The sequence below is a fragment of the Fusarium solani genome (genome assembly GCF_023522795.1).
Source record: "Fusarium solani strain SB1 chromosome Unknown bctg00000000, whole genome shotgun sequence".
Lineage (NCBI taxonomy): Eukaryota > Fungi > Ascomycota > Sordariomycetes > Hypocreales > Nectriaceae > Fusarium > Fusarium solani.
Window position 1 is genome coordinate 1,798,129 of NW_027072157.1, and position 20,789 is coordinate 1,818,917.

Here is a 20,789-nt window from a genome sequence, read left to right on the forward strand (position 1 = left end):
GCTCGTTCCCGATGAGCCAGCTCAACCACCCTCCGCCATCGACGACATACCAGATGAACCCGCCCAACGGGAATCACACGGCACCTTCTTACCGAACAAACGCGCCGCCTAATAATATGCATCTCACGAGCACCTCGCAGCAGGCCATGCCCATCCAGTTTTCTAAGGAGGACATGCACAACTACTTTATCCGGGATGGCAACTGGGCCTACCTCCTTGGAACAGCGGCAACATGGTTTTTCTTGGATGTATCATTTTATGGAATGAGCCTTGATAATAGGGGAACGCTGTCGACAATGTGGGCGACAACAAAACCGACGCCGATCGACGACAGACTCGAGTGTTGGAACTCGTCCCTCCAAGGGGGCAACTCTACAGTGCCACAATGGGCCATCGACGGACTTCCGGTTTGGTCGACCGACGCGACACACCCCTGCAACACCATCTACGACGTGCTGATCGAGCAGACTAAGCAATATCTGCTGACCGTGTCGCTTGCGTCTATCGCTGGAAGTGCTTGCTTTGTCTTGTTTTCGAGTCGGATCCCCCGGCGACAGTGGCTCACGGCCTCGTTTCTCGTCCTGGCCGGTTTCTTTGTAGTTACCGGCTGTGTCTACTATGGTGTCCATCAGAAGGATGGTGCACCTGCTACAGTGGTGTTTGTGGCCATCTGCCACTTTATGTTCAACTTTGGTGAGTTGGGCACCTGAAACCTGGTCTGATTCACGCTAACAAGGGGTGTTTCTAGGCGCGAACACGCTGACGTTTATGATTCCCGCCGAGATCTTTCCAACCTGTTATCGATGTATGTGCCACGGTATCTCAGCGGCAGCGGGAAAGCTCGGCAGTCTCGTAGCAGTGCTCGTGGTATATGGCATCAACCAGTCATACGACGCCGACACTCGGCAAGGCCTCATCTTCCTCCTATTCGGGTCAGTGGCGGCGGTCGGAGCCATCTTTTCGTGGGCATATCTACCCAACTCGCAACGCTGGGTCGAGTACGACGGCAAAAAGTACCTCGAGTCAAAGACGCTCGAGGAGTTGGGCGAGGGCAGGGTCAAGGCGCGGCTCACTGGTGAGCTGGTTACTATTGAGGAGAAGTGGGATGAGATCAGGAGGAGGAAAAGGGGCTCACAAAGGAGCGACCCTTCTATACCCGATGGGGCTACATAATTGCATATGTTGTTTTGGATTGACGATATAGGATGGGCGGATAGATCACTGTTTGTATTATGAGCCCCCGACGGGCCTTTTTTTGTAATCTATACACAAGAAACGGATACCCTATAAACATGATGATTTGATATTTCGGGCATTGTGTAGTTTCGATTATTATTATTGTACTCATCACTAAAAGTAATGTTATTGCTTATAATCCTCCCTCACGTTGAGGTTCTCATTCCAATGCCATTCAACCTCTTCTTTCCCCTTTACCCGCCCAGTTCATTCCTCCGGACTAGTAAATCAACAGTGTCGGTATACAACTCATGATCACTCGTTGTTGCGCTTATACTCTCGTCGGCCTCGATGGCATCCAACCACCTTGCCCAGCGCGACCCAGGCGGAGGAGGCGACCAGCCGCGTAGGGAAGTGAGGATACGAGGGAGGCGGAGAGCAAAGGGGGCAAGATGGATATCGACGAGACTGAGGTTTGAACCGAGGAAGAAGGGGCCCTGGGAGTCTGTGTAAGCTTTTCATGTCTTGTGTTGTATATAACAGAGTAGAGAACATACCTGCTCGTCGGCGGCCTGGATGAGGTTATCGATGCTGGTTTGGAGTCGTGCAGAGGTGTCGTGTTGTAGGGCTATTTCCTGTGTTTGAAGGAGAGTGAACAAGGGTGGTACTATGCGGTTATTGATCTAAGCCTTGGTCAGGTTCCATTGCTCGTTAGACGTGGGAGACATGTTTACATGGTCTATCCATAGTCGGCAAGTAGCCTTTGACTGCGGATCGGTGGGAAGTAGAGGCATGCCCTGGCCTAGATCCTCAAGCTACCAGAGTGTTAGACATAGTATCCCTTCTCAAGAGCTGACGACGTACATATTCTAGGATCACACCGCTCTCTGCGCAAGTCCATTCACCCTGTCTTATCGCAGGCACACAACTATGAGGGTTCGCCTCGAGGAGGTGTGCCGGAGCCGGACGTCGAAAGGGGTCCGTCTCGCAGTACTGGTAGGCCATGCCCTTTGCCTCGAGGGCTATCCAGACGCGCTGAGAGAAAGGACTGGGGGGGTGTTAGTACAGTTAAGTAGTTGCAGGGAACGGTGAGCTACCAGAAGCATGCCCCATATAGCTTCAGAGCGTTCTCCTTGGCGTGTTTCCTGGCTGTTAGCAGTGCGGCACCCGTGGTTTTTCTACTCAGAGGCTTCTTGTATATAGTCAGCAACCTCTTCAAGTGACCAAAGTAAAGTATCCACGCCTCACCTGGGCCTTTTTGGTCTCCCTCTCTTGCTTAGCCAAGTACCGCTGCACGCTATTCTTCTTTATCTCATCACTCTTCTCCAACGTGTGCTTATGAGGACCAGCAACACCATCCCCCTTTCCATTACCGCCATTACCATTGACCCTTTGAACCGTCCAGAACCGCTGTTGGCCAGCAACACCTGCAAACCCGCCGAGTATTGCGGGCCCAGACTGCCCCTGGTCCGAAGGTTCAAGCTGCAGCTGCGCACCCGGCAGATACTCGGTGATTTTTATCTTTACATCACATAAATCGCGCTCGCGGGCGTTGCGCTTGCGCTTCTTCTTGTTGGGGTCATCCGACTTGGGCGTACCCGGGGGCCTGCCCTTCATGCGACAGTCCCAATAGTGCGATACAAAGGGTTTCCTCTTATAACGCTGCGTCGAGCGGTGCGAGTAGACATTGTCCACATGGGGAAAGTATGTCTCAAACCTGCAAAAGCATCAGCAGCGTGCTCTCATAGAAAAAGCATCCCAGGGCAAGTGGAAGAGCTACTGTTCATGAGTGAGGACAATCATTTCGTCAACGTTAAACAGCTTGTCCCGCCAAGCCTCCAAGTCCGGAGGATCAACCACAATCTTGCTGCTTAACTGCCCATTTGACCTCTCAACCGGCTGCGGCGGAGGCGGCGGTTGTGCACCAAAGACGCCCTGTATTTGCTGCGTCTCCACGACCGGCACAGGCACCGCCGTCGGCGCGAGTATACCAAACTGACCCGGCGCATGATGCGGAACCGGTGCCGTGACTGCAGCACCGCTCTGTGCAGCGTGCAGTCGATACGCCTCATCAAGATCCGGCGCAACATACCCATCGAGTCCAATGCCGAGGGCGACCCGGTGATACTGCGCAACGGCGGGCGCGAACGGCCCGGAGCCGGGACCCGGAGCTGAAGGCGCGGCCATGTGGGGCCGGTATTTTCAGGTGCGATGGGGACAAAAAAAAGGGCAGGGGTGTTTCGGAGTTTGTTCGTTCGTTTTTTTTATTTTTATTTTTACGTTGCTGCTTTAACAATCAATCTCTCTCTCAAAAGTTGGCGTAAGAAAGAGGGGCTTTGTTTTGGTCGTTGGGTGACATTTTTTTTCAGCCGCATGTCACAAATGGGCAGGTGTGACAAGGCGGCAACCCAGCGCACGGGCCACGCACCTAGCATCAACACCAAGGTAGATCCACTTTTACCAACTGACACATAAAAACATCAAAAAGGATGAAAAAGAGGCAAAAAAGAAAGCCTCGCAATTTTGCTCGCAATCGAATCATAGGAACAGCCCGATGCGGGGGTCGAACCCGCAACCTTGAGATCGCGTACTCGTTTTGAAATATTAAGAGTCTCACGCTCTACCGATTGAGCTAACCGGGCGTGGCTCGAGTTGATGCTTCGAGACGAGCCCAGTCGCATTGTGAGGACGGGCGTGACGATGGCTTCACTCGACAGACGGCGTTAACTGCTCTCCTCGCCTCACTCCAGAACATCATCGCCAATTCCCCAAGTACAAGTAGTGATGTCTCATTGTCGTTAGAGCCCGGGTATTTCTCCAGTTGCTTAATGCACTCGTCCCGCCCACCTACCCATCCATTCATTGAGAGTCCCAACCCATATCGTACAAAGATGGTCAACATATTCGCCTCCCCCGTGAAAAACGCCTGCCCTGTTGTGCCCCTTGTCGGGTTCCATCACTTTCCTTCTCTTTATTTTCATTACTGGGCTCCATAAAGCCCTGTCATTGAGCCTCTTATAAGAGTCGCTCAGCCCCTTTCAGTTGTTTCTCGTTTCCCATGATCCCAAATCCATGGCATCCATTGGTCCCATGTTCATCAAAGCCCTTAAAACGCCCTCGCCCACTTGCGGTACCCCGGTCTGTCCTTGAATATCCCATCCGTCTGGCATCGTAAACGCTCCGTTCTGATCTAGACCAGCCGGTATCGTGAAGCCAGACGGGTCTGCAAAGAATCCTTGTGTGTTTCCGTCAAGTACGCCAGTGTTCATCATTGTCTGGTTCGGTGATATCGGGCTCGTGTTGAAAGAGTTGGGGTTCGATCCGTTCATCTGTCCGGGAGCCAAGTGGCCTCGTTGGTCAGATCCTGTGCTCGAGTTCGGTGTCGGTCGGTTCGATTGTACTCCATCTGGCGATCCTGATGCGTCCTGGCCGTCTCCTCCAAGATCCCCAAAGCCTGACATTGGTCCGCTTCCAGTCCCGTTCTTGTCAAAGGTTGCTCCGGAGCTTGGCGTGAGAATGGGTAACTGTTGATCAGATGAAATCCATGTCTGGCCACTGAAGCTCCCATCGCCAGCTGTCCCCATGTTCTGCCCATCTCCACCAACGTTGGGTTCCACGATTTCGGGGGCTGCTGCTGGATTTCCATCGTCGCCGGCCATCTTCATGAAGTGGCATTCATTGCGATACGCGAGAATGCCCTGAACACCTTCGGGGTTGTCGCACCTAGGCACACTGGGGGATCCCGGATTCTTCGCCGAGGGCTACTAAGTGTTAGCAAGTCGTCCTCTATCACACTAGATTTCAACCTACGCTATCGCTGGTGCGTGGGAACGCAGTCTTGAGCTTGGGGATCCTCAAAGCAAGGGCCTCTAAATCGACGTCGAGCTGGACGAGGAACGATTCAGTCAGGGGGTTCCGCCGTTTCAGCGCATTCATGGCTGAAAGGAGGAATCGGAGCGAGTCGGCCGTCTGGCTATCATCGGGTCTGCTCTTGAGGTACTGCACAAACACTCGTGCCGACACGTAGAGGCAGAAGGAGATAAAGGGGTTCACCTAACTCGTTAGTCTCCATAACAAAGCCCATGGTCGTCCAAACTCACTGTTGAGAGGTCCATGTGAGAAATCATTCGCATGATGCTGGCAATTTCGTTTGCCGCTGTAATACATCGAACCTTGCTCTCTGCGCTAACCGACGCAGGAAGCTTGTTCTTTTCCGCCTTGAAGATGGCGGCTTGGTGCAGGCAGATGGTCGAAGTGTGGATACTCATGTTTGTAAAGACAATATTGGGGTTCGACAAGCCCGAAGGGAGTTTGAGTTGAGGGGGTAGACAGAGGGATGTGTTGAGAAGGATGTTGTCCATCTGGCGATGGCGCTTCCAGAATGGGCCGTTGAGGTCGTGATCGAGATCGTCAACATCGGGACGATGCAGATGTACCAAGTTTCGTCCGAACAAGCAGGCCATGAGCACGATGCCTCCATAAGGGGACAGTTTACCCGCTCCCATCGGACTGGTGCATTCGCTCAACGACTGTGTCTGCTCGGGCCTGCTCATGTTGAAGGCCTCTTCTGACGAGGGGAGGTTGGTCATGATGTCGCGCTCATCGATTGTCATGGGCCAGCCGGTGCCGATACTGGCATATCGATCTTGGCAAAATGCCATCCAAAATGTTCGACGACGCTCCTCTCTCTCGGTCCAATCTTTCGGGGGTGCAAGACATTGCTTGACATCGAGGCCAGTGCCGTCTAGTCTATGAAGACCAGTCCTATCATTTCTTAGCACATCTCAACGATATCAAGAGCAGTCGTTACCTACATCTGAGCGAGGCGAATAGCAGATCCCGTATTCACCCAGGCTCGGGGAAAATACATCATCTTCATCTCATACGATGACAGGAGGATATGCGTCTGGCAATGAGCGATCGAGATCATGTGCTCTCCGTAGCCCTTGACGTAATCCGCCTCGACATACTTGCGTGCTCTCCGGTAGAACAGATCTTTCAGATCTGCATACTTGTCTGTGATGGTGCATGCCAGGGTCCACATGGCATACCGCAGACAAACGGGTGGGCGCTGGTTCGGCGCGCTGCACATGCAAGGTCAGTAAGCCTCAACGTGTTGGGGAGGGGCAACGCAACGGTCAACGTACAGGTTCATGGCGGCGAGGTATCGGTACTTGTGGATCATGGGGATAGATGGGTGAACCTTTTCAAAGTAGATCTGGTGAAGCTCGTCAATCGTCTCCTGAGGCGGCAGAGGCTCCTCGAGGCCCAGACCGATCATCTCCCAGGTAAAGGTACCGCCGACATTGTTCATGCCGCCCATGTTCATGCTGGCATTAAAGTTGAAGTCCTCGATGGCGCCTGTCTGCGGCGACTCTCCATTAAAGTTCCATCGATCCATATCGCGATCACCCGTCAAGCCCATGGTCGCATTCGGAATGTTGAGGTTAGCGGGCGACGTCGTCTGAGGCGGCGCGGGCATGGGGACGTTCAGTGTCTTTGGCACATTGGTGGGCGGCTCTTGGGTCTTGAGCAGCGTCTCGACTTGCTCTACAGATCGCGGCAGGTCAGCGGGTGAACAAGTCGACATCAGGACGGGAGAAGGGCTCACTCAGTCGCTCCTCGAGGGCCTTGACATAGCCGCGCTTGGGACCGCTCTTTCTCCTCTGCTCATCGTAGGCGCAGGCGTGTCCGAGACGAGAACAAGTGCTGCAGCTGGGACGGACGCCGTCGCACTTGAGCTTGCGCTTCCGGCATATCATGCATGCCAATCGCTTTGGCTTGGGGACGCTCGAGTTGTCGGGGACGGGCTCTCGGGTAGGCGCGGTGTCGTCTTGGTCAGTGTTGGGGCTCCGGGGACGCTTCTGGCCGGCGCCAGTGCCAGTGCCGGTGCCGTTGTCGGGCGAATCCGTCATGACGATGGGTAGGCTTCCTTCAACAGACGGGACTCGAGGGGCGGCGGATGGTGGAGGGGCTATGAAGGAGAAGCCTTGCAAGGCCCGTGGGGGCGGGTGGCCAGGAGGAGGACTCGACGGGAGACGGGGACGGGAGTCGCAGGGCGTGCACGACGAGGGTCCCGCTCCTTCCGGAGGAGGTCGGGAAAAGCGAAGACGGCGAGAAAAGAGTCGGATGTGGTTCAGGCTCGGCCGGACGGGGAGGGGACAGGTTGAAATGGGGGAAGCCGAGAAAGACCGGCGATGCGGATCACGGAGTATGAATGTTTAAAAGGAATGGGGGGAACAGACGAAACAATGCGACCAAACTTGAGACTGAAGTCGCATGTGGAGCTGATAACTAAAAGCCGGTTAACCCCAACTGTAGCTAGCGGAGTAGAGTATGATTTCTCAGTGGGGATTCATGGATCCATGTGTGATGAGGGGGGCCTTTTCAGAGGGTGCGGTGCCGCGATGCGCTGGCTGCCTGGCCTGGTACTGCTGCTGTCGACGGGATTTGGGCTCGAGCAGCCCTACCGGAAGGCTATCGCAGCACCTGCAGGGGTCTAGGGGTCCTTTTGACGGGCTACTCTCCTGTGCTCTGAGGGGATGAGCAGGTTGTATGGAGTGGGATGAAGCAATTATTAATCACCCATGGCCAGTGCAGATGAAAAGTACACCGTTTACAGCGGCACCATCCCCCCTCAACAATGCCTTGAATAAGTCAAGTGCACGGTTCTTAGCACTCAACAATACGGCATCCGAATTTTATTCATCTCTACCCGCGCATACATCCAAGTTATCAATCAATCATCCCGAGTACGATCCCATACATACCCTACATCTCCCCAGCATAGCCACACGCGTCGCTTGCTTCCGAAGCTCCCAGCTAGCTAGCGGCGCCCAGGGATGCAACCGGGCGGCCGACTCGCAGCTTCAATTAACCTTTGACCTAGCCAAATGACGCCAATGGCTGCTCGAGAACTTGCGCCGTGACGAGGACCCGGTACAAGAAGGTCACTGCCGAGGCTGTCTGAGACAGAACACAGCGACGAGTTTTCTTACCAGTTTAATCAAGTAATAATCGTCATACTGTTCTGCTTCCTCGCACTGAAACGCGACATAACAGACGTCGTGTCTAGGTTATGCTTAACGGGTCCTTGGTAGACTCCGACTTGCCGGAAGCCCGGCATCTCGTCTACTACAACTCACATCAGGCACTCAGCCTTGTTGACGCGTCCTTTATACCACCTACAATTAATTCCGCCCGTTAAACGAAAACCCCTCATCGTTACTTATTTTGCTGCTCGACTAGGTAGCCCTTTGTTGTCGTCATGATATGTGCTCGTTGTTGATTATTGTTTGTTAATTTTTACATGGCCGCAGGTTCGAGGCCACAACAAACATTGCTCAAATCACAAGGCCTTGCATGCTTTCCCCTCTCTTGTTTATTTTTCTCTACTATAGAATAAAAAAAAAACTTGGAATGAAGAGAAATGCGGTCAACGTCCTCATGTGTTCACCTTCAGCTCGGACATGATCACGATCCTCCCCCCTCATGGATCACTACCAACCCTGCAAACTCGTTGCTGGAGTGAGAGTGCCCATCTACCAATCATTATTCTTGCACTGCCTCTTCCAGGTCGAGTAAAGCCCATCTTGCCTATTCCAGTAACATGGCCTTGTCCCCCTCAAAGAGGCCACCTTGACAGATGGGAAAACCACCCTACAGCAGCTTCATAATGACCCAACATGACTGGAGATATGGGTCGAGCATGAATTCCGCCTTGTTAATTTCCCGTCGAGAGGCAGAATGCCAATTGTTTGAGGCGGCGCCATCATCTAATTATAGGCACATTCCAGAGTACCCAATATCAACGTCACGGCCAATAACTCTCTGGCATTCACTCTAAGCTGTCTCACGCGTACAAGGTAGGAAATATATGAGAGTAAGCTCATCATAACCGTTTTGAACAATTCGGACATCAACCAGAGGAGAGCGGCTGATTTCTCGTTTATCTCGCTTTCAAGGCGGCGATGCACATACTGCTCACCCTCCAATGCCGTCGCTCGGTGTCCCTTTACCCCGTCTGACACCAGAAAAGTGCCTGTATTGACCAGTCATGAATGAGACCCAGCTCAGCTCTGTTTCGAGTATTCACCTCAAAAAGACATACACCGTCGGCTTCGCACGACGCCGCCATGTTTGCTTCAGCCGTGACACTCCCGAGATCGACAAGTTCGTGGCCCCTAGGAATCTGACTCAGATGTATTTGAATCAGCCTCGAGAAGCAAGAGCACAGGCTCCTTATTTCCTGTCAACGTCAACCCCCACAATCCGGAGAATCCCCAGATCGCTGTAAGCAAGGCAATATCGCGTCGGTGCCCAAGCCACCACGGGGCAAGCCCCTGCCGTCTTGAAAGTGTGGACGTGCTCCCCAGTTTCAACGTGAGAGATTTCGAGGCCAGAACCTGCGTCGATCGTGCAACGTTAGCATGTGTCCTCGTCCTCCGCGTTTTCAACTGGTAAATGCTTCTTACCTTCGTCACTTCCTCCTACCACGAAGCTGCCGTCAAACGTGAAACCTAAGAGTCGACTGGTTAGATAGATGCGACGTTCGGCGTTAACAGGATAGACCTACTGAGGCTTCGAACCGGCCCAACCATCCTCGTGATAGTCCTCTGACAGATCCAATCCGTCGTATCCCACAGCGCAATGGTCGAATCCGAGCCACCGGTGGCAAGATAACGTCCTGTCGGCTGCAACTCAGCTGTCAAACATGACGACGTGTGCCCATTGAGCTGGAATTCCTCAGACTCATCTCCATGGTTGGTATGGAGAATGGGCTCGAAACCTGGATACGAGAGGACTCGGATACGTCCCTCTGCTGTCGTCGCGAATATCTTCTCACCGCTCCAGCAGAAGGCAATCTGGTTGGTTTGCACATGTTGCTGGTGGGAGCTGATGGGCGTAGCTTGAGTAGGAGACAAGACATAGATGGTGTCGGCCTGATAGCATTATTAGTATCCGCTGCAGCTTGCTCAAATGTCTTGCACAGACCTTGTTTCCAACTAGGAGCGTCTGTCCGTCAGGAGCCCAGACAAGCGTGAATGCATCTCCAAGACCCTTTACTTCGTTGAAGCACGCCTTTGTCCGCACATCCCAGAACTTGACCACGCCGTCGCTGCTCACGCTGCACAGCTCTGCATCCTTGGTCGGGTTGAAAGCAACCTTTTCGATAGAGGCTGAGTGGCCTTTGAGCTCTGTTGAGAACTTGACATGAGGCTTCTCAGGGTTCCCTGCATCAGTTAGTCTTGATCCTGACCCTGGGTCTGGGCAAAAAGCATCAATTTGGCCAACTCACACACTCTCAGGACCCTTTCTGACGACCCTGTAGCCACCAGTGTTCCGAGCGGATTCCACGCGATACACCGTAGACTACCATCGACGTCAGCAGATACACAAAGGAAAGGGAGCCTAGCGCAAAGTCATCCATCTGGCAACGCACCTGTTTGCACTCGCGCCTCGCGAGCTGTTCGGGTCGTTGTATGGCTGACTCCGGAGGTTACCAAAGTAACTGGAAAACTTGTCCTTGGACAGACTCTGCCTGGCCCGGAGGACAGGCGCCATCTTGGAGGACCAGGTCAACCACTGGCTTTCTGAGCTAAGCTGGGTTTCGCGTTTAGCCTGTAGATTGCACTGGATTGTTGTCAAATATACGGGAGCAACGTCTATCCGAACGGAATTAATTCATCGGCCCCGCAGACATGTTCGGGTATGATGTCTTAGAAGCTCTGTTGTATGCAGGATGCCGTAGAACTGTGGTTGGAGTTGGCCCAGAGCTACTGGCTGGCAGTCATTCCGCTTGTGGGTGGTGCCCGTCGCACAGGCCAGTACCCGAAACAGGCCATAATTAGGTGGGGCTTGCACGGCATTGGGAAGCCTTGACGTGTGATGTTTACATGACGGACGTGCGTATTTTGGTGTATCCAACGGCAACCACTTCATTGAACCTCAAGTCTAGACCCCACAACATCCTCACTTTGCCTGAAGCGGCCAGCACGAGTCAAAACATTCTTCGTAATAGAGCAAGGTATCGCTCAAATGTAAACTTCATTCCGACTGTGTCGGCTCTTCCGTCTTTCGGTCATGGTATATGTACAATTTTCATTCACGGGTACTTCCCAAGACAACAAACAGCCAAGATGCAACGAGAGCCATCCAGAGACGTCCCACAGTTGAGCCATTGACAAGACAATCTTCCTCCAACCACCAGGCGCAAAGCGTAGCGCAGCTCAGCTCAGCTCGTCAACGGTCCAGTCGCGGACAGATAGCTTCCATTACTCCAGGCCAGATGCCATAAGAAGGCGTAGCCCAACTCCAACCTGCCAAATCATGCCCTGAACTTCCTTCGCCCGTGACTCCGTGCGCCATGTATGAAGCCGAATTCCTTACAACAGCAGTGTTCAATAACCAGACAATCGAAAAATGCAATGCTGCCCATGTAGCAGACAGCGAGAATGTGAATCCAGAGGCAGTAGGAGCTCTTCAGCGCCCCTCATCGCCCCATTGGTAGGTGTCGAGGTATCGTGATGGCCCGTGACCAAGCGGGTGTTGGGTGTGTATTAACGTCATAAGCCGCCCATGAGACATAATCCAGACAGAGGCGTGTATCCTAACTTCCAGGTTGCCCGAGGGGGAGGGGGGCGATCGAGGTTGCCAAGTGTGGAGCATGTTCATGATATTTGATCAAGGGTCAGCTCAATGTCGTCGATGCCGAAGAGAACAGCGTTCTTCTTGGCCCATTGGCGAGAGAGGATGGACGCTGCAAGGGCATGTCAGTAAGTTTCATGGGGGAGGATATATGAAGGAGACATACACTTCAAGAACTTCTTGCTAGCATACTTTTTAAAGAATGCTTCGTGGACGACGGGACGAGCAAGGTAGTCAACCATGAGGTTGACGACAGGCTCAATCTCGTCCTCCGTGTAGCCAGCGTAGTATGAAAGGGTCTCGTCCTGGAAAGGAGTTAATCTCAACTGCATGCATCAGGGTGGGTCAATGTTTGTTTACGTACCCATTCACCACGGTCAAGGAGCAGTCGCGCCAGGTACATAGCACCGGCGGCAACGTGGCTTGGTCGGTAACGCATGAATCGGTGGTCCAGAAGGCTGATCTCCATGAGGTACTTGCCGATGGTGCGAGATTGGATGTCATAGTTGTCCGCCTTCGAGACTCGTCGCAGGAAGTTCATTGGGTTGGGGTAGCTGAGGTCATAGTTGAGGGTGCTCAGAACAAATCGCTCGGCGCTCAGAATCTCAGCCTCGCTAAAACCATCGTCCGCGATGCGCTTAAAGTTCTCGACGTGGGGGGAAAGAACCTCCTCGTATTTGGAGGCAATGAACATGGCCGTGATTCCGACAAGCTGAAGACGGTCAAGCTGGACAACCTTGGCGGACAGGAAGCGGTCGATGATGTTGACAGCCAGGAAGAGAGTTTCGGGAAGAAGGTGGAAGCGGGTGTGGACTTCGACGAGCCAGTCGACTAAGATACCACGCGTCTTCCATTCGAGGTCGTCTTGGTGGTCCATGTAATCAGGGTTGGGGATGGACTTGACCTCGAGGTCTCTCAGGTACTCGAAAATTTCGCTGGCGTACTCGGCAACCATCAGAGGGTCCTCAAGATCCTCACTGTCCAAGTCCTTGACACCAGGAGGGTACACCGGCCCATCCTTGACCTCGGGCTCAGCCTGAGCAACAGGCTCGGCCTTAACGACCTCAGGCTCTTGGGGCGTCTCTGATCTCTCACGCTCGGGAACTGAAGGCTGCTTGTTCTCGTCGACGGGAACCTTGGGCTTTGTGGCGGGGGCCTTGGGCTTCGCAGCAGCCTTGATAGTACCATGACCAGATCGCTCCGTCTTGCCGTTGGTAGGCTTGGAGTTAAGAGCAGTTCGAGTGGGTCGCGAGGTCTTCTTCTCGATACCGGTAGGCTGAGCAGCCTTGGAGACCAACCCCGCCTTGGCCTTCTTTCCAGCAACACCATCTGCCTTTCCAACATTGCTGACATCGCCTAATGCGGCGCGTTTCCGTGTGTTGGTGGTGCCAGCACCGTTAATTGTGGACTTTTTCGTTTGAAGAGTGCCCTTGGAGGCATTGGCTAGCTCATCGACTTTGAGAGCGGCGGCCTGCGCCCGTGTAAGACGCGTCGTACCACTGTTCTCGTCGTTCTCGGTGCCGGCGAGGCGCGTACGGGCAACACGACTCTGCTGAGGAAGTTGGGTTAGAAGCATTGAAGACAGACCAGACCCTTCTGGTCGCGTTCCACCACATACCGGAGGCATCTTGAAGGTCTAGCTGTTGTTGACTGATGAAATAATAGCAGAAGTGGGTGCTGTGAAAAGCTGTCAGTTTGACGCGTCGACAAGAGAACGTGAAGAAAAAGATGGCTGAATTGTCGACAGTAAATATGGAAACAGGCGTCCAGTTACTGAGACAGTCGAGTCAGAAGAGGAATTCGGCCACTGACCTTCCTCTATGAATGGCCGATGCAGCACCGTGAAAGGAATGGTCTGCCCGGTGTGATGGCAGATATGGGTGTAGGGCTGATGCAAGCTGTGAGATGTGTGAGTCGAGCCGCGACGCAAGGCTTGTATGGTCAAGCAAAGATGATGCAAGGAGGGTGCAAAAACAAACGGGCGAGGGGAGATGTTTATGTTGAAAAAGACAAAGGAAGGTTGGATGTGAAGGATGATGTTGTTTTGGAGCGGACGGGAGCGGAGCAGCCAGGGAAGTGGGCCACCTTCGCGCGGGCAGGCGCGATGCGTGGGTAGGTACGTACCTGCTAGTCGCGTTGCGTTGCTGGTTGCTGGTTGCTCCAAGGCCAAGGACCCACACCTTGCACTGGATGCAAAGGGATAGGTCAAGGCTTTTCAAGGACGAGACGAGACGTAGGTCGATAGACGCGCGAGGAATTTGCTTGCTGGTGCCCAATATGTAGATGGGAAAGGGCGATGAGGACTGGTTTGATTGATGGGCGGAGGCCGTGAATGTTAACTGCGTGGCAGACTGGGAGAAAGAAGAAGGAACAACAGGCCAGGGTGATGCGAAACGAAAAGAGTTGTAGAGACGGATGGATATGGACAGATACAAACCACAAGCGACGGACAGGAAGCGGCCTTGATTTTATTAGGCGGGCTGGAGGCTGGTTGAGCAAGAAAGAATAGCGCGACTGCCCCGGGCGCGGCGCGGAGCACCAGAAAACGGACGTGCCTGCTGGGGCTAGCGACATGTCTCTGTGGTAACCGCCGGGCAACTCTTCTGTCATTGGCAGGAGCCTCCTCGCGGTGCGCACAGGCCATGGTGGCTAGTCGCGAGGTCGACGCCACAGACACGTCTTGCGAGTAGTGGCGGTGCACGTCGGCCGGAGACAGACGACAGCCCTCGGATCAAAGTTGTTGGTGATCCGAAGAAATTTCCATGTCTGGACCTTGCCAGTTAGACGACAGACAACCGCACCTGGTGAGCCTGACGTCTGCCCGTGTGCCCCAATCTCGTCTCGACATTGCTCTGAGGGACATTGGCCGTTCGGGAGAGTCTTTTCGTTAGCCAATGCCTCCGGGCTGCTCTTTGAACGAGCTCCATCACCCAATTCAAGGTAGCTAGTTCCCTTTCTCCGCCGAGCAAAACTCAAAGCCACCCCTCACAAACCACTCAACTCGGCGTCAATGGGGTCATATTATTTGGATTTTCTAATAATCTGTTAGACCGAGACTGAAGATGCTTCAATCCGGCCTTTCCCTCGCCGCTGCGAGGCAGAGCGCTCTGCGCCTGGCCCTCAATCGGTCCCTACCTCGATCTTATGCGACTATCAAGCGCTCAAACGAGACCACCGCGGCCGCCACTACCGATGCTGCGGAGCGACCTACCGGCCAGTCTGCTATTCTACGGACCTATAAACCCCGAACACCTGGTGTGCGACATTTGAAGCGGCCAATCAACGACCATCTCTGGAAGGGACGTCCTTTTCTGCCATTAACTTTCCCCAAGAAGGGCCAGTCCAAGGGTGGACGAAATGTGTCTGGAAGAATCACCGTACGACATCGTGGTGGCGGTGCTAAGAGGAGAATAAGAACGGTCGACTTCATCCGGAACCGGCCAGGACCTCATTTGGTGGAGCGCATCGAGTATGACCCTGGACGAAGTGCGCACATTGCTCTTGTGACTGAGCAGGCCACTAAACGCCACACTTATATCCTCGCCGCTGAAGGTCTGAGATCTGGAGACATTGTTCACAGCTACCGCGCCGGTATCCCTCAGGACCTCCTCGACAGCATGGGCGGTATCATCGATCCTGGTATTCTCGCAGCCAAGACAGCCTTCCGTGGCAACTGTCTCCCTATGCACATGATTCCAGTTGGTACCACCGTCTTCGCCGTTGGCTCAGCCGCCAAGCGGGGTGCTGTCTTCTGCCGCAGTGCTGGAACATCAGCCGTCGTCGTCAACAAGAACGAAGAGACAAAGGATGATGGAACCAGGGTCATGACTGGCAAGTACGTCGAGGTCCGGCTCCAGAGTGGCGAAGTGCGCCGGGTCAGCAAGGATGCCTGTGCGACCATTGGTGTTGCCAGCAACATCCACCACCACTACCGACAGCTGGGTAAGGCTGGACGAAGCCGATGGCTGAACATCCGCCCCACGGTTCGTGGTGTTGCCATGAACAAAGGTAAGGAACATGGATCACCGATTGTGGCACAGGGGCTAACATATGTGCAGTCGATCATCCTCACGGAGGTGGTCGAGGTAAATCCAAGGGTAACCGTCATCCCGTCAGCCCTTGGGGTGTACCGGTAAGACCACCATCTGACAGCGAGACGTTTCATGCGTTACTGACACGGCCCTATAGACCAAGAGTGGTTACAAGACCAGACGCAAGCACAACATCAACAAGTGGGTTGTGGTACCTCGACCTCGAAACCACGGCAAGCGACGCGACAAGGCCAACTGAGTATAAGCACCAGAGAGGCGCAGAGCGGCGAGGCGAGCAAGAGAGAGCAGAGCACACGCAGAGATGTGGAGGAGATGAGCGCCGGTGCTTTGTATATTATGACGCTGCATTGTACCATATGTGACATTATAGACGAAGGCGCAATGTGCGTTTGATGAATGAGCATGCCAGACCTCTCCATTTGATACTATTGACGGTACAACGATGAGATACTGGCATAGGTGCGCAAGTCATTGCACGGCTTGTGGCCATATACCTGGGGTGAGTTAAGCTGTCATGGGGATGCTATCACACGGGGTGACAGGATGGTGTTTCCGAGACGAGCACTGCCCTGTGATTCAAATCGAGGTGTTTCTAGTTGAGTGAGGGTCTGAAGGCCCTTTTGAGGGGTTCATGGTCTCCCGAAGGACATCTCTTACTCTTCCTATCGCGAAGGCAAGAGCTGCTGAGATTTGAAGATGTACGTATGTTGAGTCTATTAAAACTAGAACGAAGATCATGCTTGGGGTATATGATTTGGCTGATGTCAGTGTTCACCTCCAACGAGGACATTTGTGGTCTCAAGGTAGGATGGGTCGTCTCCGCCTTGTTGCACGCTTCCATTCAACAAGAGGATTATTGCGACTGAAACACACAAATTTAGAACCGACTTGATTCAAGATGTTGAGGCTGAGCTCCTCGCAGAGCCTCCGAGAGAAGGGCCTCGGAGTATCGCAGTATGTTGGCTGAGCAGTCCGCAAGGCCAGGCTGTGTGATGTCTTGTGTGAACCCCGAGGTTTAAGAGTAGAAACAGATAAAACGGGATAAATAATTATGAGAGGGAGAGTATAGGAAGAGATACGATAGCAGCCTTGGCTGTGCCTCGAAAGATATCCATTCAAGTCAACCCAATTGGGCTGAAGACGGCAGATCAACCGAGTCCAAAAGTCGTATTTGCGATATTGTCGGCAGGTATTCGAACAGCAAAACCGAATTCATGCCGACCCCTGACACGACAAAGACCTTTTCACCGTGGTTACAGCGTTTCAGCAGTCAAGGACCAGCGTCGGTGAGCAATCAGGGCAAGGAGCTTGTGCTAGTCAGGGGTGTGGGCTTGTTGGACTGAAACAACACTCGAGGGTTTCTGAACCCCAAACCATCATGCACCAACGCATCAGATAGTACCAAGAAATTGCACATGTGCCGTTTTATCCTTACGAAAGGACGAATAGTTGGCTAAGGAGAGCTTCATGATTCGAGCAGATGCCGCCTTTGCCGTCGAGGTCCTCGTTAAGTATCAGCATCGCTCCACACATAAAAAACCATCAGCATAGCGGGCCTGGCTGTATCCGTACTCCGCATTGGCAATTAAAAATCGGCACACGAGGTAGCGAATGACAGAAGACGCTGACGGGGTAGGGGCGAGCATGCACCGAAAAACCCTTTGAGATGGATGGTTTGCACAGCCTCGCCAGGCCACGTAACGCTTACCTCTCCACAGCCCATTAACAACCCCTGACAACCTGAAGAGAGACACAGATAGTCGGCTGATGGGAGCGAAAAAGGCTGACAGAGGATATCGTGGCGTAGACGAGGCAGAGCCTTCTCGAGCTGAGTAGTCGCGAGGTTACTATAGATGTTTATGATTTGCTGCCTCGTAGAGGATAGCCGCTGGCGCAAGATGGATGGATGGATGTCTGAATTGGGTGTCGCTGACGTAGCCTCGGCGGGCAGCAAAATTAAGGTTATTAGTCATTTCCGGCACATCACTGGATGAAGCATCTCGGACTCAGAAGCCCTGGGAACTGAGAGATGAGCGCAGATCTTGGGCATCTTGGCATTAGAGTGAGAGAGACGGAGATGACGGATCGGCACGGCAGAGACGAGTAACGTCAGTCAGCATTGAGTAGTTTTCCATGGTTCTGTGGCAGATTGTTGCTCTTCCTGGGATAATGGGGCGCTGGTGACGGGGGTGAGCTACAAGCGCCTGCAGTGCACCTCGGGCTGGGGAGTGTGATGGGCTAGGACACGTGCGGTAAAATATCATCGCTGGCATTGCCAATCCATTCCTCGATGGTCTCAATGTTGGACGAGAGTGAGGCCGACGAGCATCGCGATTTCTCCTGTCATCGCAAAGCTACCTAACATAATGGATGAGGTGAGCTGGACTAGTGCTAGTGATTGCTGGCGCGTGCTGAGGCGTCGTTCAGGTGCCAAAACGGGCTCTGCCTCAGTAAAAAATAGCACTGACAGCACTGGGAGAGTTGTACCGGGCCTACCTGACCTAGCCCGGCAGGGGCTGCACCACGCGATCAGTTCCCCAATAAAGGCTGAGTTGCGCCACCCATAGCGCTTGGTTGGTGCTCCACACCACAGCGTCATAGCCTCCCCCGGCAAGAGCGGTACTTGGGAGGGCCTGACCTCATGCGAGACCTTTTGACGACACAAGCGCGCGCATGTTCAAACAAAAGAGGGACAACTCGAGGAGAAAAGGGGTGTTTAAATAAAGAAAAAGAGGATAATATCCAATAATATGAAACATGAGTTTACACAAGGCAAAAATGTAGTCCCTCGTACAAAAAAGCCAAGCATAAGACCCTGCCTCCCTTTTTCTTGGCATCCTTAGTCCGAGCCTGAGCCATGTACCTTTTCTCTCTGTCTGACAGACCCCCCGGTCCCAAGTCCACGTAACCGCCCAATTGCAGCCCCATCCTTAACTTCCCCAAGTTTCCAATCCCTCCACCGACTGGCTCCCGCTGCAGCGACCGCGAAAACGAAGACCTGAAAAGAGAGACTGATCCCCGACCCGCGAGGCGACAGCACGCGCGCGACACTCTGAGTTTGGTAGATCGGCCGCCGAGAACCCCGTACTCCGTTTCCCGTCCCCGTCCCCGTCCCCGATACTCTCTACCCCTGGCAGCAGCCAGCTCCCAAACGCCCTACTATCGCACACCCCCCAGACCAGTCCAGACGCACCGTTGGAGACGTTAATTGCCCTGAGGGCCGATAGACACGGGGAGTGCGTGTGACGAGGCCAAGACGGTGTGAAGCGAAAGAAGCAACAACGAGAAGTCCAAGCTTTCAAATAACCTTAACACGCCCCCCCCTCTCCGATCCGATCTCCTTCTTCTTCTCAACCATGCACTCGTACGTCAAGATGGCAGACACGGGTATAGGGAACATCTCGCAGAGCTTCAGAGGCCGTCGCCTCCCGTTAAGGCTCATCTTTTCATATCTCTTCGACTGGATCGTTTGCTTGGTCTTTGCTGGAATCGGTGGTGTCTTCGACCGTCTATCACCAGCCAAGCGGCCCTTTTCTCTTGTTGACCCTAGCATCTCGTGAGTCCTCGACCTACACTGTCAACATCTCACATCCAAGGCTAACATGGTGCAACAGCTACCCATTCGAGGAACATGAACTCGTCCCCGCCTACCTCCTCTTCACCCTCGCCATCGGCGTCCCCATCGTCATCGTCGCCGTCGTCTCCTTGATCTTCGTCCCCGGTCCGACCGTCCCCAAGGGCACGCCCGCCGCCCTCATCTGGCAGCGCAAGCTCTGGGAGCTTCATGTTGGTCTGTTGGGTCTCGTCCTCTCCCTCACTCTGTCATGGTTCTTCACCAGCACCATGAAGAACCTCTTTGGAAAGCCCCGCCCCGATATGCTTGCCCGCTGCGAGCCGGACTGGGACAACCTCAAGAATCACATTGTCGGTGGCTTTAGCTGGGGCAGCATGACCGGCCAGCTCGTAGATGCCGGTATTTGCCAGCAGAAGGACGAATACAAGCTCAACGACGGCTTCCGCTCATATCCCAGCGGCCACGCCTCCACCTCCGCTGGTGGTCTCATCTACGCCTCACTCTTCCTCGCCAGCAAGTTCTCCGTCACCGTCCCCTTCGTAATGCCCTCAGCTGCTTCTGCCGCTGGAGCTTCTGGGGCTGCTTCACACGCCGCCTTCCCCTCGCGCCTTGTTCGCCCCGAAATCGACCCCTTCGAGCCGACTCGCGGCCGCGGTTTCGACGACGGCTCTGCCTCCACTTCGCCAACCAAGGGCTCCCCCTTTGCTGACAATGCCGGTCAGCACAACGCCAAGGTCCAATCCCTGCGCCGCCAAGCCGCTGCTCCTCCCGTCTACCTCCTCGTCTTGGGACTTGTGCCCTTTGCCGTTTCCATCTTCATTGCTGGTTCGCGTTGGCACGATCGCCGTCACCACGGCTTCGATATCCTCTTCGGTTATCTTATGGGACTGATCGCCTCCATCTTTGCTTTCCGCTACTACCATCTCCCCATCCGAGCCGGTGCAGGTTGGGCCTGGGGTCCCCGTAGCGACGAGCGCGCCTTCTGGGCTGGCGTTGGTCGTCTGGGCTATGCTGGAACTGACGAGGAGCTGGCTATGCCATCCCGACGGCCGACTCAGGGTGTCTCGGCTGATACTTCATACCCCATGACGTCTGCTCTCGCACAGCGCAATGTGCGCCCTCGCGATGAATCAGCAGACGAGCCTCGACCCAGCCAGAACTTCCAGGACGTTGAGCTGCAGCAAATGGATGACAGAGGCCGGCCAGAGAACAGGTTCCCTGAGCCTCTCGACAACCGCGTGTAAAGGGGCATATGTCTAGAGCATGCGAACTTTTTTCTTTATTGCATGGAGGTTTATACCATGAGCGTCGTGCGCATGTGTGATTCATTCCAGGGTATA

General features: G+C 53.9%; 7 protein-coding genes across 7 annotated transcripts; 3 read left to right on the forward strand and 4 right to left on the reverse strand.

Annotated features, from left to right (window-relative positions):
- Positions 1 to 11: 11 nt before the first annotated feature.
- MRS44_000563 (uncharacterized protein) lies at positions 12 to 1,173 on the forward strand (the record flags this gene model as incomplete). The annotated part of the gene is made up of 2 exons (XM_065624107.1): positions 12 to 693; positions 749 to 1,173. 2 exons carry the CDS (start codon positions 12 to 14, stop codon positions 1,171 to 1,173), a joined length of 1,107 nt encoding a protein of 368 aa, XP_065479825.1.
- A 257-nt stretch (positions 1,174 to 1,430) lies between these two features.
- Positions 1,431 to 3,363, reverse strand: MRS44_000564 (uncharacterized protein; the record flags this gene model as incomplete). Its single annotated transcript, XM_046283855.2, has 7 exons — positions 1,431 to 1,673; positions 1,734 to 1,859; positions 1,911 to 1,991; positions 2,041 to 2,224; positions 2,274 to 2,368; positions 2,425 to 2,893; positions 2,957 to 3,363. The coding sequence occupies 7 exons, from the start codon at positions 3,361 to 3,363 to the stop codon at positions 1,431 to 1,433; spliced, it is 1,605 nt and encodes a 534-aa protein (XP_046139196.2).
- An 851-nt stretch (positions 3,364 to 4,214) lies between these two features.
- MRS44_000565 (uncharacterized protein) lies at positions 4,215 to 7,091 on the reverse strand (the record flags this gene model as incomplete). Its single annotated transcript, XM_065624108.1, has 6 exons — positions 4,215 to 4,937; positions 4,987 to 5,229; positions 5,277 to 5,925; positions 5,991 to 6,260; positions 6,324 to 6,726; positions 6,788 to 7,091. 6 exons carry the CDS (start codon positions 7,089 to 7,091, stop codon positions 4,215 to 4,217), a joined length of 2,592 nt encoding a protein of 863 aa, XP_065479826.1.
- A 2,509-nt stretch (positions 7,092 to 9,600) lies between these two features.
- Positions 9,601 to 10,740, reverse strand: MRS44_000566 (uncharacterized protein; the record flags this gene model as incomplete). The annotated part of the gene is made up of 5 exons (XM_046275115.2): positions 9,601 to 9,695; positions 9,752 to 10,118; positions 10,171 to 10,409; positions 10,475 to 10,548; positions 10,619 to 10,740. The coding sequence occupies 5 exons, from the start codon at positions 10,738 to 10,740 to the stop codon at positions 9,601 to 9,603; spliced, it is 897 nt and encodes a 298-aa protein (XP_046139194.2).
- Positions 10,741 to 11,846: 1,106 nt separating this feature from the next.
- On the reverse strand, positions 11,847 to 13,450 carry MRS44_000567 (uncharacterized protein; the record flags this gene model as incomplete). Its single annotated transcript, XM_046270471.2, has 3 exons — positions 11,847 to 11,935; positions 11,990 to 12,128; positions 12,188 to 13,450. The coding sequence occupies 3 exons, from the start codon at positions 13,448 to 13,450 to the stop codon at positions 11,847 to 11,849; spliced, it is 1,491 nt and encodes a 496-aa protein (XP_046139193.2).
- A 1,435-nt stretch (positions 13,451 to 14,885) lies between these two features.
- Positions 14,886 to 16,113, forward strand: MRS44_000568 (mitochondrial 54S ribosomal protein uL2m; the record flags this gene model as incomplete). Its single annotated transcript, XM_046267717.2, has 3 exons — positions 14,886 to 15,831; positions 15,882 to 15,955; positions 16,012 to 16,113. 3 exons carry the CDS (start codon positions 14,886 to 14,888, stop codon positions 16,111 to 16,113), a joined length of 1,122 nt encoding a protein of 373 aa, XP_046139192.1.
- A 3,118-nt stretch (positions 16,114 to 19,231) lies between these two features.
- Positions 19,232 to 20,693, forward strand: MRS44_000569 (uncharacterized protein; the record flags this gene model as incomplete). The annotated part of the gene is made up of 2 exons (XM_046270285.2): positions 19,232 to 19,431; positions 19,490 to 20,693. 2 exons carry the CDS (start codon positions 19,232 to 19,234, stop codon positions 20,691 to 20,693), a joined length of 1,404 nt encoding a protein of 467 aa, XP_046139191.2.
- Positions 20,694 to 20,789: the final 96 nt, after the last annotated feature.